The following is a 17,673-nucleotide window of genomic DNA, read 5'->3' as shown; positions in this document are numbered from 1 at the left end:
TTGTCTACCAAAATGGTCGGGCCAACTGAGGCCTGGTGCCAAACTAGGCACGGCCAAATCTGTCCAAATCTGTCAACAGTTCGCCAGTGAGCTGGTTGAGCTGAGAGGCAAAACAAGACTCACCATAATAATCGGATCATGAGCGGGGCCTGCATGAACCGGCCGAACTCTGACCCTGAAGCTATGTCAGGCTGAAAGGCATTAGGTGCAGATGAGATGCAAGCCATCAACGGATAGGCTTGATAAGACGCCAGTTTTTGAGCCCGCTGAAGAGGAAACCCAACGCGACTTTGTCCTGGCGTGCTGCTCAAACTTTTGCCTGTACCCTACAGTGGTTATGCCGTGCGGGCCACAGGGCGCAAAAGCCAGCCTGAGCGGAATACTTCTGCCTTCACATTGCTACTTTCCTTGGTCTTCATAGGCTGAGTGACTAAGATCACGGTGAGATGGCTAGGAGAGTACGGAGTAGAGCCAGGTGGAATTATGAAGAGATAATTTCCTTTTCCAGGCCAGTCCCCGGTTGATGTATGACACCAACAAGTGATTGCGAGAGGTACGAGAATCAGGCTCCTTCTCCGTTGCTTAGGGTCCTGAGTCCTAACTGGCATGTTCCGAGCTCGGGGGTTGCTAGTGCACTCGTCCCCCCGACACGCAGCTCCTCTGATCTCAGACTGTATCTCAACTATCCGACTAGTAATCTGCAGTCAGGTTGTATCCATGCCATGCGGAGGGGCGGACTGCATGACAGCGATCGGGGCCAGAAAAAGCCCGCCCTTGCCTACATGGGCGGCAATGGTAGGCATCGTCCGTGCAGGACTTGCGTGCGAGATGCGATCTGCCGGCGGCTGTCGTTTCTTTTTCCCTTTTGTTTATCAGCTAGTGTGTGGACGGTGTGGAATGGCTGTTGTCCTCCATACTGCAAATACAGGTCAATGTTATGGATGCCCTTGGCGCCAATACAGCCATTTCCCCAAAAGGTACCTCGAATAAGACCAGAGGTTCCGATACAGTTCTTGTGTGGGCAAGGACCCATTGGCGTGGAGAAGATTCTAATTCGTAGCCTCCGGGGTTATAATGAATCAAATTTGTCTTGTATTTTTGAACGGCACAAAGTGGCCCTGTTTGGTCAGCTAAATTTCCCGACCATGTGATGTTTTGAAAGCAACAGTCGTAAAGAGTATGAGCCAAGGATTGGCTGAGGGGTGTCATGATGCAAGTGGTACTCCATCCAAATAACAATTACGGCGGCAATGCCTGTAGGGCAATTATTGCCCTGGTATGAGTCCGCCGATGTCATTTCGCATCTCATTTCGCCGCCATCTCGTCAACCAGTTGACATGCAGATCATCCGCCAGAGCGGACCAGGGGCCGCGCGACTATCCCAATCAGCCATCACTGGTTGTGAAGGAGGCAAACTGCTAATTTTGTCTATTACCTTGCCAGAACGAGGCTGGCGGTGGTGGTGCCCATGTTCAACGGTGGTGAGTGGATGCAGCGTCGGACCTGTTCCATGCTTCGTCACCGCACCAAGGTTTTGGGTTGTTGGCGCAAACAACACTTGCAGGACCTCCTGGGCAGGACGGAAAACACAGGTATGGATGGAATCAAGGCGCCACAACCTCATTCCAGGGTCACTCTCATCGCCAATATTAGGCGGCTGAGGTAATATGAATACTCCGAAATTAGGCAATCACACGGGATGGCTAACATTGGCTGTCAAATGAAAAGTTCGTACTCCATAAACCCGTACGGGACTCTGGTGCAACGTTCCGGTCATGGTTTCCAGAAAGAGGCTTTCACTAATGCCACCAGTGCCAGCCGGCTATAGTGTTGTGGTTTGGAGTCGTGGCCATGACCTGGAACCTTTGTCGCAACGAAGAAGGGCGCCCAACTGCCTTGGCAGCTCCAGGAAGCATCACGACCTGACAGGAGGTAGAACTCTTGCACATTGCTTCTGTGGTGTTGACTCAATTGGTAGAAATTGGATCATGCCCACCAACTTAACCACAGTGCTGGATCCAGTAGCTGCATGTCCTCTTGGCTGGGGTCTGGACGGGTGACAGGGTACTGCCAGTGGGGGCTTGCAGCCATTGCAGCTTTTCGACAAGGATTAAAGAGCCGGTGGTGCATGCTGTGAACCATGGAGCGTGTTGTCTCTCGGGATGGCCCAATCGTATGCAAACCTCCACCACAAGTAATCCGAGATGGGGTATCGGTGCGACGCGGATACAGAGTCTTGATGTGAGGTATCCCAGGCTGGAGCGCTGCAACACTGCATGTGGGTGATATCACAGCCGATCAACTATTCGGTAGTAGATCACATCTTTGGGGGAACAGCCACGAGAGAAATGCGAGGGAACCAGGTCAGGTGCCTTGTGAGTACAGCGTGGAGTACATGCCTTGTCAGTTTTTAGGAATCGTGGACGCGTCCGAGTGTTTGACCACTTCCAAGTTGGGCTGTGCACCTCTGCAAGTATGCAGGAAATGCGACTTGACCTCTTGGACGGCGTAGGTGATCGAAGACTAGAGTCATAGGGTGCCCAATGGATGATGGCGAAGTCAATGACTTTCAGTGACTATTGTTGTTTTTGTCATTCTGTATTAGGACTTGCCCATGCGAGCTGGTGCCTCCTTTTTCGGTTTATCAAGAGACACTCTGGTCTAAACAGCGCAGTCAGTGATGTCTTATAGCTGACCTGACCTGACAAGACAACTGTCAAGCTGGTAGAGCAACAATGCTCATGGTGTTCCGTACTGATATTGACTTGATTCAGGAGAATCTCACCATTCGATCCTTAGCACGATTAGACATGACGGGACGATAGAGAAATCAAAGCAACGTGCCATGTGAGACAAGATTCAATTTGCAGCGACTCCAAGTCATCAAGGAAATCGATGCAAGTGACCACATTCGTTGTAATGACGAGGTTGTCTGCGGAGCGACCAGTCTGTACCTGAGTTCCCCAAGACCTATTTCGTCTCCCAGCACGTCAACGGCTTTCGATGGGTGGCCAATTCTCGGTTCTGGCTTCAGACGCCGTGGTCAATTTTGGCCAGGGCACCTGATCGGCATGAGGGGCATTCAAGCATCGACCGACCGACGGCAATGGCTGGTAGCTGCGTTGTGAAAAGTTGGAGTAGTCAAGGTTGATGAGGACTCGACCTGTTTGCCTGTCTGGATGTTTGGAGCTTACTCTCAACGCCACAGCTGATTTGACGCTAGTGCGGAGCTGTGGGAACTTTCAAGGCAGGCGCGGATTCTTGTTCTTGCATCTTCTGGTCAAGTCTGGTTGTCTGGAGACGGTCTTGGCCCCCACTCTGTCAAGGCTTGGCCTCCTTTTGCCGCCAACAAGGCGCAACACTTTGAAGCTGTCTGGTTCCTCTTCTTCACTCTTCGATATCATTTGAGCGCTAGACCAACCATTCCGCCAGCCAACAAAAGACCATGTCGACTCTGTGCCAGGGCCAACATGTTCGGGTGCCAAGTGGCTTTTTCGCCTTGATGCTGCTTCCGACAGCATCAGCTGTGTCGTCTGCAGCCGCCACTACAGTTACACACATCTAATCTGGTTGCACCAAGAACACATCGATGTCCCGTTGCGGAACCGTAAAGTACTATCATAGCACGTACAAACCACAAGAGCGTTTAGTGAATGCCATTTCAGATGCTGTATGGGTACGAAATGGACCGTGGAATTTGTTTGGTGGAGGATGCCACAAGTGGCTCGTTGACTCGACCCGAGCCGTCAGGCACAATGCGATGAGTGAATACAATGACCGTCAGGATGGATCACGGGCCTGAAGGATGAGGCGCACTCCGGCACAAGGACCAGGGTACAGGAGCTTGCGCTCCACTCTTTTCCCCACGCGTGTCCTGAAGCAAGACATCATCATGAGAGGATCTTTCTGATGTGGACGCCCTGTCGAGGGGTCAAGGGCTGCAGTGCGGTGGTGGTACTATCTGTCATGGCCAAACAGTCCAAGGCTTCTTCACCACGAGCCTCGCCGCTCCTTGTTCCCATGCCTAGCTGCCATGCTGGAACATTGAACCGAGTGGCTACTACAAGACTGCTCACCATCTGCCCGGAATTGGTACTTGATAGTACAAATGTACATCTCATGACTGTTCTCGAACAGTACGGGGCAGCACCTCTTAGGCCGTGTCTGGAACTCACTTCCTCAAGTTCACCGGTTCATCGTTGGGTTTGGGTTCATCTCCGTAGCCAAGGAACCAGCGTCGCAGCTCTGTCAATATGACGGCCAACTTTTCACAATAGGCAAAGACCTGGTCTGTCTCCTCTCGGTGGCAAACGGGGCTGGTGGGAGACTTCACTAATAAGATGGCCAGGGAACAAACAAGTACTCGCAACTCTGTGTACTGGCCAAAGTCCAGATATGTGATGTGAGTACGGACGACATGCCCGCCCTCCTTCATACAATAATACGGCATGACAGGCGATATTTCCAGAGAATGCATGCCACACCCTGGCACATTTGTAGTCAGCCACGATCCATTTTGGTCAACTTACAACAAGACTGTTGCAGTTGTAAGGTTCAAATGCCCCTTATGCGGCAGCAAGGGACAGAAGCTGGAACGGCGATCGCGGCTCGTTGTCGACCGCTTCTCTTGTCTCTCCTCGTCTGGTTCCAATCACTTCTTGTCTGCAAAACATTGCTTTTGTGGTCTGTCTCTCTGTCTCTCTGTCTCGTCTCTTTCGAGCATGTGGCCACTCTGCTTGGGTGTCTAGCCTAGCCTTGATCAAGCTTAGAGACTGGTAGGTCGACCCACTCAGGCACTTTGAACTAGCCATGTTATCGACCGCTCAACTGGGAATCCACGTCGCCTGCTGCACACCCGACATATCATGGGTCTGACCGTACCTCCCGCTGGCTGGGCTGGGCTGGCAAAGTTCGTGAGCTCGCGAAATAATAAGCATGGTTGAAACGGGCAGCCTGTAACTGGTCCCCATTGTACGGATTTTATGGCGTATGCCTCGCCCATTCGTCAACTCTGGGTTCGAATGGCCCGCCAAGTCCTTTTGACCGCTCTACTTGACTATCTAGGTATGGAGTCTTAGCTGTTACGAATAACGCGGCATCACCATGCTCATCTACGGCCCAATAGCCATATTGTCGACTCGGGAAGACTTCCGCCTGCGCCACTTATTTTACGATAGCTTCCTCTGGCCTGTTCCTCCAGAGCTATCCCCGGCACCCGGGACGGGCAAGTTGCATGGCAGTGATCAAACCGCCTGTCATTCATCTATATTGGATCCCGATTGACATTCAGACAAGAGGTAGGGGTCACATTTTCCGCGGTGTCATGGTCGGATTTGTTGAGGCGCCTCAAAATTCTAATACATAAAGGGAGATTCGGTATGCTGTGACTAGGTATCAGAAGCTGGACGCAGATGCTGAAGAGTCCACCTGCTCATGGTTCAGTAAATGTTTGACAATTTGGCTTTCGTCATGGAACCCCAAGGTCCAAGTCTTGCTTCCTTCAAGTGTCTTGGAGCAGGGCGAAAAGGAAATTTGGCACCCAGGTTGGCCTGGACCAAATAGCCACCCAACCATCCGAGCCCTGTCGCGGCCAGGGTGGCCATAGCACCGCGGAGCCTGCAAGACTACACCCCCTGTTCGTTCTACAATACATATGGTGTATGTACAGGATGCTGGTCGGGTAGAACAAGTCAACGGAACGGGGTCAAGTTGGGGTGTTCTCCAAGAAAGTAGAGGTACTCCCGTGCAGACTAGTTGGCAGCTAGTATCCTATGAAGGACCCTTGCCCAGTCCTGTGCGCAGCCAACACATCAAGAGCTTCTTCTATTGTACCTTGATTTCTCTTTTTGAATTCTTCTTTCGCTCCTCTTTCCTTTGGCACACCTTATCTTCCTATTCGTCTTCCGTGAGACAGCTCGAGCTGGGCTTGAAAAAAGAACGGAATCAGGCGTGGCGGACGTCTCATTGCGGTGTGATTCGGTCAGCTCCAACCATTTACATCTGTACTCATGAAACTGCGTTGTTTGCCCTGTCCACATTTCGACTTGCTGTTGAGATCACTTTTCATTGGCACTCTGGTCACATTTGCTTATTACCGCCAATCATAGCTATCAGGGGCCGTCATCTCAAAGGTTGGTGAAAATTACTCCTCCATCGAAGACCCATCATCAACCTTTTGCTGTGCTTGAACTGGGTCGACCATTCTCCCTCTCTACATATCAGTTCTTCTCGGCTCTCGGCTCATAATTAATAAAGCGAAATAAAGAGTCTGCTGTTTGCTGAGAGCTTTCGTCTGCCCTGTCTCGACCCTTCTACTACAGATAGACAGCCTTCGAGGAGTCATCACGGCCTCGTTAGGGACGTCTCTGGTTGGAGAAACGTGGCAAAGAATCGGAGGGAAAGGACAGAGGCTGTATGCTAGGCAGACTTCTGATCTATACGACCGAGATTAGACATGACTACGGAGAGGGAAGAATAGCGATTGTTGCTACTGCAAGATACTCCGCGATACATCGTCTAAGAATACTGACAGATTGATTACCTTCGCAGCGTTCTGTCACTCCAGCGACTATTTAGTTAGTATTGCTGGGGTTGATGCCGGCTGCGTCCTGCTCGGGGTTGTTGTAGCTCTCTTTCTCTCTACTTGTCACAACGATTATTCGCCGAAAACTTGTGGCGGTAGAGGCTGTTGATGCGTTTTGCCATCGCGGGTCGGGTTTGCCTGGATTCTTGAGTTGCTGTTGTTGGGACTGTTTGGGTTTACTCTCCCAGCCGGTCCTGATCATTTCTCACCAACCTGGCGCAACCATCAACTGATCGGCCGCTCCAGGCACCAACAGCCGAAGACAGTCCTTGTTCTGCGATTAGCGATTCGACAGCCGGAACCACTCCGAATTCTCCTCGCACTCCATCTACTCCCTCCTGGAGAAACAAGAATCTACCGGCACCACCTACATTCCAGGGCTTTACACAAATAACGGCGGTAAATAAGGGAGGAGATCAATGTGCTGGTCCTCAGGACCAAGGACAGTTAGGGATTCAGGTCTCGATGTCCCAGAGAGACCCTGCGACTCGACCTGCCTCTCGTCGAACTTCCACGTCTCCGGTCACATCAGGAGAATCAGGAGCTCGCCATTTTGGACAAACCGCCGGTGGCCATGACGTGAATAGTGATACAGTGAAGTTGTTACCCAAGGAGACCCCTGGTCGAGATCAACAACTGCCTGGCTCCAAGTCCTTAGGCATGCTGAACATATTGAACCCCTCAGATTCACGACCAAGGGACTCACACGGGGTCCATGATACCCCTTCGCAAGCGGGACAGTCTACCAGCGCATATTCATCTTGGACGACGCATGGCGCTACGCGGCATCCGGCTCCTGGCCACTCGGCGTCGGCATCATATCCCGGAACCCCGGTAGGAAACCTCAACTTGGGACCACCGGGATCCGAACGACAATCACCAACGGTGAGCTATCCGTTCCCAAACATGAGCGAACCCAGGAAAATTCTTAGCCCAAAGGTGGCGCGGCCCTCGAGCCTAAGTCAAAGTAGCGGTTTCCCTCGCGAGTTCGAGCCTAGGTCGCATAATTACGTCCCTTCAGTATCTCCTGCCAAACGTCCCTACGAAGGCGAAGGCCTGGACGAACCAAGGCTTCCCAGTTTACATCAGACTCCACGAATTGCCCATGCCTCCGGCTCTCAATCTCTCACTCCACCGTCACGATCTCTTTCTCAACCAGTGAGTCGGGCCTCCGACGTTTCTCTCCTTCAGGGGCAAGCCGGACCGTCTAGAGAGGTTCATGGACCGCCCTCTCACTCTCAATTTCAACACGGACAGCTACAAGGTCAACTACCAGCTGTTAGTCGGCCACCTGAGGGCTCCTCGACTTGGACGGAGGTCATGCGGCGATCCGGCATGGGGTCCGGGCCAGGAGGGATGGAGGGACAGCAAGCCTACATGACATTGCCAGGCAGTGATACACCAATACCCGTCCAAGTTGATTATTCACAAGCCTCCAGGAAGGCGGATGAAAAACGTCAACGCAATGCGAAAGCATCTACAAGACATCGTCGGAAGAAAAAAACGCTCCAAGAGGAGAACGTGAGGCAACTACAGGAACTCAAGGACGAGCGGCAACAAATGTCTGATGAAATAGACTATTTAAGGCGACAACGCGATTTTTACAGGGACGAGAGAAATCGACTTCGAGAGATCGTGTCTCGAACACCCGGCATTCACCAGCATGCACACGGGCCGCGAAGCCCAACTCCAAGCAGGAGTGTTGGCTCTCACACAGACCACAGCCCCGTGTCGCAGCACCTCATGCCTACCACGAGCCAAGGCTATGTAAGCGATCCTAATTCTGCAGATCGAGCAGTACAACTACCGAAGATGGAAGAACGACCAGAGTTTCCGGGACCTGGGCTTCCTCCTGGGGTGGCCCCGTCTGGGTTGGCGTCGGCTCATGGTCAACCATACGGTGTTCCGCCTCGCCCTCCTTCTGCGGCATCGTCTGGGGGCGGGGAACGGCTACCACCTCTAAGAGCGATGGAAGGACCACCACCAACGGTCCAACATGTTGGGCCGGGACAAGCACACGAACGGGATCCAAGGACAGGTCAATGGCGACCCGTGCCTCCCCGTCAGGTTGAAACGGGTTGGGCCACTGGCCCAAGAAAGTCGGGAGACCACCAGATTCACCCTTGGTGATGCAACAAGGTCGGAGTGTGATATGATGCCGTACCCTAAGCCTGTCAAAATTACGATTACAGGCAGGGTGCAGGGAACGCGCAGCTTCGGAGTTCTAGAGACAGGTCGCAGTTGTTAACAGCTTCAAACGCAGACATGCGGAGTACTCGACGCCCTTGGATACATGGGAACTTGTATCTAACGATTTGAATACTTTTATAATCTCCAGCGACGATACATGTTTTTGCCGGGCGACTGGCGTTTAGCATTCGAATTAGAGCCTGCATTCAGTACAGTCCTTTCGGTCATTCTGATATGGGGGGGCCTAGGGGTCTTGGGGGCAAATGTTGGCTGACAGGTGTGAGAAAGAGGGTGAAGGGAATACACGACAGAATGAAGACGGAGTTATCGCGCACCCGCGCCTGTCGAACTCCCTGCTGCGAACTTGCTTGATGACTGGGATTTAATATCGCTAACCAAACTGAAGTTTGTGTGTTTCCAACACAGAGTTGCAGAGCAATTCCCTGTGAGACACGACGGAGATGTGACGAGTCGGAATTTTCGACCGAAGCGCCAAACTTTTACTGGAGTCTCGATGCTCTTGTCTATTTTCTATCTTTTTTTTTTTTTTTTTTTTTTTTTTTTTTTTTCACGTTTTATGTTTCATTTCTCTTTCTCTCCTCTGTTTCAAATTTATTTACCCCCTACATCATTTTATTTCGTTCTTACTGAACACCCGATACCCGTCGCGGAAGCGACTGAGGGGAAGCGTGCGCATGTACAAAAGATACCCATACCCAAAGCAATTACAGAACATCAGGAACACGGATTCTAGTAACAGAAGGTTGAGAAGCTGCAGAGCTGTGGTGTTTGGAGGCGTTTTTTATTTTTTATTTTATTATTCAAAATTTCCAAGGATTGTATGTGTATGTCATCACTGAGCAGAGCGGACTTTGCCCTCATTAGTAGGAGTACCTGAGTTAGTATGATTATGGATGTAGTCGATTAGTTGACTTAGAAAAACAGAATGGATACCACGTTTGTAGCTTTAATTTTTCACATTCAGGTGCCTGCTAACCCACGCAACGGGTAGAGAAGTAACGAGGTGACCCGATGCGATGTGAGATGAAGTAAGGTGAGGCCCTCGATTGTGGGAGAAGCTATTACACAAACTATCGTTTGGTGGCAGTCAATTGAATGAATGACTGGTGACATGGCACAAGGGCCGCATATGACCTCGACAAAACCACAAAAATACGAGGCGTCTCTTGCATTCAAAAGTCTAGTATACCGACTGTAAGGGTTGCGCCACGAAAGCGGCATCATCGGGTGATTGACAAGCCTCACATTTCACCAGAACATACGGAGCAAGGTGGGTGAAGCGGGTCCCATGAAGTCCCTTGAAGCCATCAAATGAGGCCAACTGGTTGGAGGACATGGGAGGGAACATTGAGGTGATGAACATCAATTGATTGAAGCCAAGATTGAGAAGCAGAAGCCACACCGGTCCAATTTCCCCACACTTTGCCAGGAGCTCCAAAAACGTCGACTGCCTCAACTGGCTCAACTGGCTCAGCTGGTCTGCACCACCCTCTTTGCACCGTAACCGAAACGCTGCGTTTTCGGTCTTCCCTTTCTTCTCGATCTATTCCCAGTCAGAAGGTGCACGGAAGAGCTCTTAGTAAAATAGAAACGTATCGATTTACAGTGCGCAAAGTGTGACAAGTACAAAGACTGCTAGCTTGATGGACTTACTCATCCGCGCACCAGGCAAACGTACCAACGAATGTACATCTTCGGTTTGCGCCTCTCCCCCTTGGACACTAATATCATCGAATTAGCTTGGATATGATATACTTGGTATTTAGGAGACTTAACGTACCGGTGATAAAGAAGAACATCGCTTAATTACGGCCTTGCCACGTCTAAAACCATGGCAAGTCCCATCGTTATAGTCTGATGGGATACACTGTTATTATTTTTTACAATTAGTAAGTGCAGGGAACATTGAAGGGTCTGGTAAGCAGAACAACCGCGTCATAGTTAGAGTCATACATTGAATGGAGACGGTGTGGGAGTGGGAGTCGATGTCGCGCGCGGCCGACCTTTACGAAGACCTTTAGGATTATGCCACGGCCAACCTGTTGGTGTAGGCTCCACCTTCTCCCAAAGTAAGTGGTCATGGAACCGCTGATCACGATAAGTCGGCCTTAACGGCGGTAACGACGGCGTAGCAATCGCTGGCGAAACTATGAGAAGCGCTACGGTAATAATAAAAGTAAGAGAGAGTTGCATCTTAAGGGCCGAGAGACAAGAGTTGGGTCGCCAGGGGTTAAAAAGTGTAAGTAAGAGTAACCAAAAGACAGAAAGTAGTAGAGGGGAAAAGACCGTCCTACCTTATTTATGCCTAGTACAGTACTACTTGAGTAGATTCTAAGTTTTGTATTCTAGTTTAAATCTCTCTATTACTGTAAACGTTATCTGGTTGCCATTATACGCGCACCTATTTGAGATATATACCTCCCCTATTTGGGAATGATATAACTAACAAGCGACCCCTCTGGTCTATCAAGTGACATGGACCTTTTCTGTGGCGTGACACAAAATGCTCTACCTAGGTACCTATTAGGTACCTACCTAGGTAGGTAGGTAATTACCAGACTGCTTGTGGATTTTCCCTATATACCTTTTTCCTCTGCATGTAATTACCATGTTTGCTTGGGCCTCGCCTTTACTTCCCAGAAAATTTAGGGAATAAAACTCTATTCTTGCTTGTAGTGCTATAATTATAATTGCCAATCCAGCAGCACATACGCTATCCTGCCAGACTTAGGAAAAGCAGTTGGTAGCCAGGTACCTTGCAAAGACGTTGGTGGGGTATTTTGTGTCGCGCCACAGAAAAGGTCTGGTCGCTTGTTATACCTCCACCATTTTAGACACAGTGAGGCAATAAATTAAATGGACATTAGAGGCAGTAAGAAATCAACCAGACCTTGTATGCGGCATATCTTCTCAAGGCAGTCATGTGCATGTGAGTGACTTACTCTTTTAAACATTAATAACTCATTTTATATGCGGCTGGCGCCGGTTGAACCTCGGCAAACCACGGGAGACACCACGACACCACGACACCACGACAGGAGCCAACATTGAACCATGCGTACGACGACATTGAGCGTGGCCACCAAGCCCCTTCCGGGAGCCAATTTATCAAGGCTACATGTAGCTCGATTATCTAAACCCATGCGCTGTGGTCAGCTTCACGTTGCATGTGCACAACGGGCATACACTTCGAGGGCGTCCGGATTGGAGGTTGACCTCACGGCACCGAATGGCCTATCCTGGTCCCAGCCGCTGGGCCTGTTCATAGGAAACGACTTTGTACCATCTGTGAAGGAGAAGCAGATCATTACACATAATCCATAGTAACTAGTGTCCAACCACCTCCTTGCAAAATTTCTCCAGCAAAGCTCCTAACGTCAACAGCACGGAAACGGAGATTTGCTCCGTCGCAGCTGCAACGCCCCAAGATGTAGACGAGGCTGTCAAAGCGTCCCGCAACGCCTTGAAGCATTCATCATGGAAACTATTATCGGGTACGGAGCGCGGCCATCTGATGAACAAGTTAGCGGACCTAGTTGACCGGCATCGCGAAACGCTGGCGACCATCGAAACCCTGGACAATGGGAAGCCGTACTCTGTGTCTCTTGGGTTCGATGTTGCTCACTTTTCAGAAGTCCTCCGCTACTATGCCGGCTACGCGGACAAGATCCACGGGAGCGTCATCGACGTCGGCCATGAGAAACTGGCGTACACGTTGAAACAGCCAATTGGTGTTTGTGGCCAAATTATTCCATGGAACTACCCTCTTGCCATGGCGGCTTGGAAACTAGGTCCCGCACTATGTTGCGGTAACACGGTCGTCCTGAAACTCGCTGAACAGACGCCGCTGTCAATGCTCTACGTCGGCAAGTTGATTCGAGAGGCAGGGTTTCCCGCTGGCGTCATCAACATCATCAATGGCCACGGCGGCCTGGCGGGTGCTGCGCTGGCATTACACAAGGATGTTGATAAGATTGCGTTCACGGGCAGTACCGCCACGGGCAAAGACGTGATGCGCATGGCATCAACTACCATGAAGGCAGTTACACTAGAAACGGGCGGCAAATCACCCCTGATTGTGTTTGACGACGCCAATCTCGAACAGGCGGTGCGATGGGCTCACGAAGGCATCATGGCGAACCAGGGGCAGGTCTGCACAGCTACATCGAGGATATTGGTACAGGACGGAGTTTACGACAGGTTCATCGCCGCATTCGCAGACTACACGAGCAAGACGTCTATCCTTGGAGACCCGTTCGACGAGACAACCTACCAGGGCCCGCAGGTCAGCGCCGCCCAGCGTGATCGCATCCTGTCGTATATCAAGATGGCTCAGGATGAGGACACGAATATCCTGCACCCGTGTGGCTCTGTCTCCGACCTGCCAAGGAAGGGATTCTTTGTCCCGCCCACGATATTTACGGATGTCGGTACCAGCACGACTGTTTTTAAGGAGGAGATTTTCGGACCTTGTGCTGCTGTGGCGCGGTTCAGGACGGAGCAGGAGGCGCTCGAGGTTGCTAACTCGACGCGGTATGGGCTTGCTGGTGCTGTGTTTACGCGGGATGTAGGTCGTTCGCATCGCGTGGCGAGGGAGTTGGAGGCGGGGATGGTTTGGGTGAATTCGAGTAATGATTCGGATGTGAGGGTGCCGTTTGGGGGGGTGAAGGAGAGTGGGATTGGGAGGGAGTTGGGTGAGGATGGGTTGAGGGGGTATTATAGTGTGAAGGCGGTGCATGTGAATTTGGGGGAGAAGTAGGGATGATGATATGGGACATGTTGAACATCGGAGTGTAAGTCAGATTGGAATTAGTTGCATATGTAAGATCAAGAGAGCCTTGTAAGCATATTGTTGAAGGAGCCTCTCTACCTAGGTACTTAGATACCTGTTGCACCATCAAAAGCGAGACGTCTCCTTGTAAAGATTCTTGATAGTGTGACCTGTATTCTATAATACCTATATTCGTCCGCGTTTATCTTATCTCAAATAAACAAATAAAAGCACAAACCTAGCCTGATCCTGTTTCTTCAATCACAAGCCCAGTGGAACCATACTTCAACTTTCAACTTTCAAACTTGTGGATGCTCCTCGTGGCTCCAAAAGTATCCACTCCGCTCCATCACCTCACCCCAGTCCAGCCAACTCAGCTCACATCAAATCTAGAATTACTCCGTCCGAACATCTGGCCTCGCGCCACCACCCCTACAATAGTTTCCCACTCCGAATCCTACATCCAACCTCGACCAACCTCATCGCATCCATGGCCCTTGCGACCTAATCTAGCGAAAGCTCAACAATCTTTTAATTGGCGATATCTTCTTTTCTCTTCGGACACGAAAAGCTCGGGACCATTGGTTGCCCGTCATGGCTCCCCCCTTCCCCCGCGCCGACACCGAGGTCGACTACCCGATTTACTCGGTCGACTTTGACCCCGAGGATGCGAATAGATTAGTTGTCGGTGGAGGAGGAGGTGCTGGACGCTCAGGCGTTGGCAACAAGATTGTACGTTGGACTCGACCGTGAATTGCGACGTGTCCCCTGATCATCTTGCAACAATTGATCATGCATGGCTAACGTTCCCTCGCCTCCAGACAGTACTAGACACCTCTCACCAAGATGAAATCCGAATAGCAGGCGAAGTCGAACTATCCCGCGACGAAGACAGCGTCATGTCCATCGCCGTGGGCCCCCACAAAGGCAAAACCACGCACCTCTACGCAGGCATCAACTCCTCCGCCGCCGACATCGCCAAAGGCACGAACCAGCACCTGCGCTGCTTCTCCGTCGACCCGTCCAAGGCGAGACCCCTCGCCTCCACAGCCGGCAGCAGCCCGTCCGCAAAGCGGAGAGCGTTTCCCGAGGCCCGAATCGCAGAGGTTTCCCGCACGGCGCTGTTTGCGAATCCCGACGCCGACACGTACCAGCGCTTGTTGCGCGTGTCGGGGGCTATTGGCGCGGCGGCTTCTGCCCTCGGCAAGGAGCCCCAGATAGCTGTGTTCGAGACGAGTGCGCCGAAGCCGAAAGCCCGGGGCGTGCTGGAGCTGGCGAAGGAGGCGGAGGCGCTGGATATCATTCAGACGGGGGAGAATGAGTATCAGTTGGCGTATGTTGATCGGTATGAGCTGTACGTTGTTAATATTGGGGCCAAGACGAGTAGTGAGCCGGAGATGGTGTTTTCAATGCCGGACGATCATGGCGAGAGGCCGCAGTTTCGGTCTATTCGGTACTTGACGCCAGAGTTCATCCTTGCGGTGTCGAATCTGCCCAAGAAGAACACTGGTGCGCTTATCCAGGGCTTGCGGTTGCCGTCGCCAGGCCACGAGAAGGCTAGATTGGCTGCGACGGCTAAGATTCCTCGCAAAATTTGCGCAACGTCTTTAGCCGTAACGAACTTGTCGTCACCGGCGTCGCCTGCTACGCCTGTAGGCAATACGCAGTTCGTGGTGGCTGTTGCTGGGAATGATTCGTCGATATCGCTCTACACACTGGAACACCAGGTCTCACCGGCGTTGAACCTCCTGCTCAACTTGTATCCCTTCCACACGCTCAAAGAAGTCCACGGCCAGGACAACATCTCCGGCCTCGCATTCTCCAGATTCATCACACCAAAGACGCACATCCGCCCACAACACGTCAAACTCGCAAGCACATCACTACAAAAGACCATCACCGTGCACAGCATCCCGCTCAAGAAATTCATCGACACCCAAGCCCCCCGAAACAAGAAGGGACCCCCCCGACCAACTCGCTACATCGTGGCCATGCAGCCCCGCGGCCCGTCCGCCCGCCCCCTCATCGCCATCCTCACCGTCATTGTGCTCATTCTCGCTATTGTAGCCCAGTCCGTCAAGGAGCTCTACGGCGGCGGACAGCCCATCATCTTTGCACAGCCATTCATGCCCTCGTGGCACGGACGGCTGCTCCTCCACCGGGCCGACCAGCCGTCCCACTTTGAGAATACCCTCATCTCAAGCTTGACTGGGGATAGGGTCCTACGCACGGGGGAGAAGCTCGTTCTTCTGGATGCTGATCCTGTTATTGAAGGGGACGCCAGCAAACTGCAGGTTGATGTGCATGATTCTGATGCCCATGGCGAGGCGCGCACGTGGGACCAACTCCATGGGGATGAGCAGCGGGCTTGGAAGGAGAGGCTTCGCGAGGCGGGGGCCTGGACGCAGAATATGGGGGAGAGTGTGTTTAAGGGAGTGTTTTTTGGGGAGTTGGCCGGTGTGGTGGGCAGGGCGGTGGCCGGCTAGATGCTGAGAAGAGGGTTTGCGTGTTTGTAGGGTTTGGCTGTACGAATTGTGGTTATTCTTACGATTGTATTGGAGTTGTGGGATGGGAGTATGGGTGGCGAGCCATGTATAGTAGAGATGTATTGATGTTGTCGTTGACATGATTGTTGGGCTTATCTTGTGACTTGTCTACTTTGCGTGATTGATTTGTGGGCCGTGCGACATATAAGATGAAGATGGAGAATCTTGTCACTGATGTCAAACCGTGATAGTATGGCTTACACCATGTTTGGTTCAAAACGCCAAGTACTTCAGATAGTCTGTGATGTGATCATCTGCTGATACATCTCGACGCCAACGATACACATCTCGCATCGCCTCGTATAAGCAGCTGACTGTTGTACTAGCGCATTATGGTGTCAAGTTCACTTAGATGTCCTGTATCCTCTTCATTGTAACCCAACACACACTCTATCCGTATCAGAGCTTACTGGTAGGACCCGTGTTCATCAGATATCTAAGACGGCGCTCAAATCGGTATTCAGCCCGTGGCCCCCAACTACAAAATAGCATCAGGCAGATCAAATTCATCATACAAGTAGGCCGCACGGGGTGCCCGTTGTCCCGTACGACATACGTACCGTATTGTAGAACACACAGCAAACGAGGACTTGTTTCAGCAGCACTCGGAAACCAACCTGCGACAATACACGGCACCACAACACCAATCTCTTGGTATGCCAGAACCCAACCCTCTGCAAGCCGTTCCCAAGTCTTACCCAGACCCAGCAGTCTGGTTCCGAAAGCTGGGGAGCCAAGGGTGCTTCCTAGTTCAGGCGGAGGTACCAGATTGGACATACATACATACTGCAAACGAACAGGGCCAGCCTGCTCTTGCGCAGGGAACGCATAAACAAAGCTTGCTTCACATTAGGAGGACGGGCAAAACCGTAATTACACGGCATGGAGAAGGGCTGTGGTGGCAGCGCCTCGTGGAATCGATTTTTTCAGCTGTCCTGGCTGTCCAATCGGTGGGAGGGTGAGGTGAAGGCTGCAGGGGCTATTGGATATTTTTCATGTTGTCTGGTGAGATTTTGATGGGTGCGCGGCGTGTTGTGGGCTGAAGCTGATGTGCAATGTAGCCTGATCGGACATTTGAGCGAGGCGGGATTGTTGTGGTTGTCGAAGTTGGAAGTTGGCGGCTGCTTGGAGTTGAGGTTTGCATTTGTGTACTCTGTGTGTTGGTGTACATACCTAGGTATGCATCAGGTACATACAGTAGGTAGCCTGCATCCATTCAAACCACTGGTTGTTCATCCATTACCTGGGTGCCCAGGTATATTACATACTTGTCTCGCCAAGTCCGTTCAAAGACGAATGTGGTTTGTGCTGCATGTGGGATCAAAACGACTTGACTTTGGCCTGCCGCCACGATCGACTTTGAATGCACAGAGTACCAGAACGTACACTCCATACACGCACAATCATCCGGTTCAGTCTTCCTAACATACGTCAGTATACAAGCATTTGGCACATACAAGACAGTTTCTCGCAAACTGGACAACACGGCTGCACCAAGACCCCGCAGGACAACGGGCCAGAGAAGCAAGCCTTCATCCAGATGCAGGCAACTTGCATACAGA

The 17,673-nt window shown here is 51.5% G+C and overlaps 4 protein-coding genes across 4 annotated transcripts; all 4 read left to right on the top strand.

Annotated features, from left to right (window-relative positions):
- Nucleotides 1-7,048: 7,048 nt before the first annotated feature.
- On the top strand, nucleotides 7,049-8,713 carry VFPPC_02637 (basic-leucine zipper (bZIP) transcription factor; the record flags this gene model as incomplete). Its single annotated transcript, XM_018282254.1, has 1 exon — nucleotides 7,049-8,713. One exon carries the CDS (start codon nucleotides 7,049-7,051, stop codon nucleotides 8,711-8,713), a length of 1,665 nt encoding a protein of 554 aa, XP_018146645.1.
- A 3,135-nt stretch (nucleotides 8,714-11,848) lies between these two features.
- On the top strand, nucleotides 11,849-13,553 carry VFPPC_02636 (retinal dehydrogenase 2; the record flags this gene model as incomplete). The annotated part of the gene is made up of 2 exons (XM_018282253.1): nucleotides 11,849-12,117; nucleotides 12,179-13,553. 2 exons carry the CDS (start codon nucleotides 11,849-11,851, stop codon nucleotides 13,551-13,553), a joined length of 1,644 nt encoding a protein of 547 aa, XP_018146644.1.
- A 606-nt stretch (nucleotides 13,554-14,159) lies between these two features.
- Nucleotides 14,160-16,051, top strand: VFPPC_02635 (guanine nucleotide exchange factor-like protein; the record flags this gene model as incomplete). Its single annotated transcript, XM_018282252.1, has 2 exons — nucleotides 14,160-14,297; nucleotides 14,387-16,051. The coding sequence occupies 2 exons, from the start codon at nucleotides 14,160-14,162 to the stop codon at nucleotides 16,049-16,051; spliced, it is 1,803 nt and encodes a 600-aa protein (XP_018146643.1).
- Nucleotides 16,052-16,767: 716 nt separating this feature from the next.
- Nucleotides 16,768-17,073, top strand: VFPPC_15534 (hypothetical protein; the record flags this gene model as incomplete). Its single annotated transcript, XM_018293287.1, has 1 exon — nucleotides 16,768-17,073. One exon carries the CDS (start codon nucleotides 16,768-16,770, stop codon nucleotides 17,071-17,073), a length of 306 nt encoding a protein of 101 aa, XP_018146642.1.
- Nucleotides 17,074-17,673: the final 600 nt, after the last annotated feature.

Source organism: Pochonia chlamydosporia, chromosome 2 (assembly GCF_001653235.2).
Source record: "Pochonia chlamydosporia 170 chromosome 2, whole genome shotgun sequence".
Lineage (NCBI taxonomy): Eukaryota > Fungi > Ascomycota > Sordariomycetes > Hypocreales > Clavicipitaceae > Pochonia > Pochonia chlamydosporia.
Note: the sequence above shows the minus strand (reverse complement) of the source record. Positions and strands in the feature narration are given on the sequence as shown.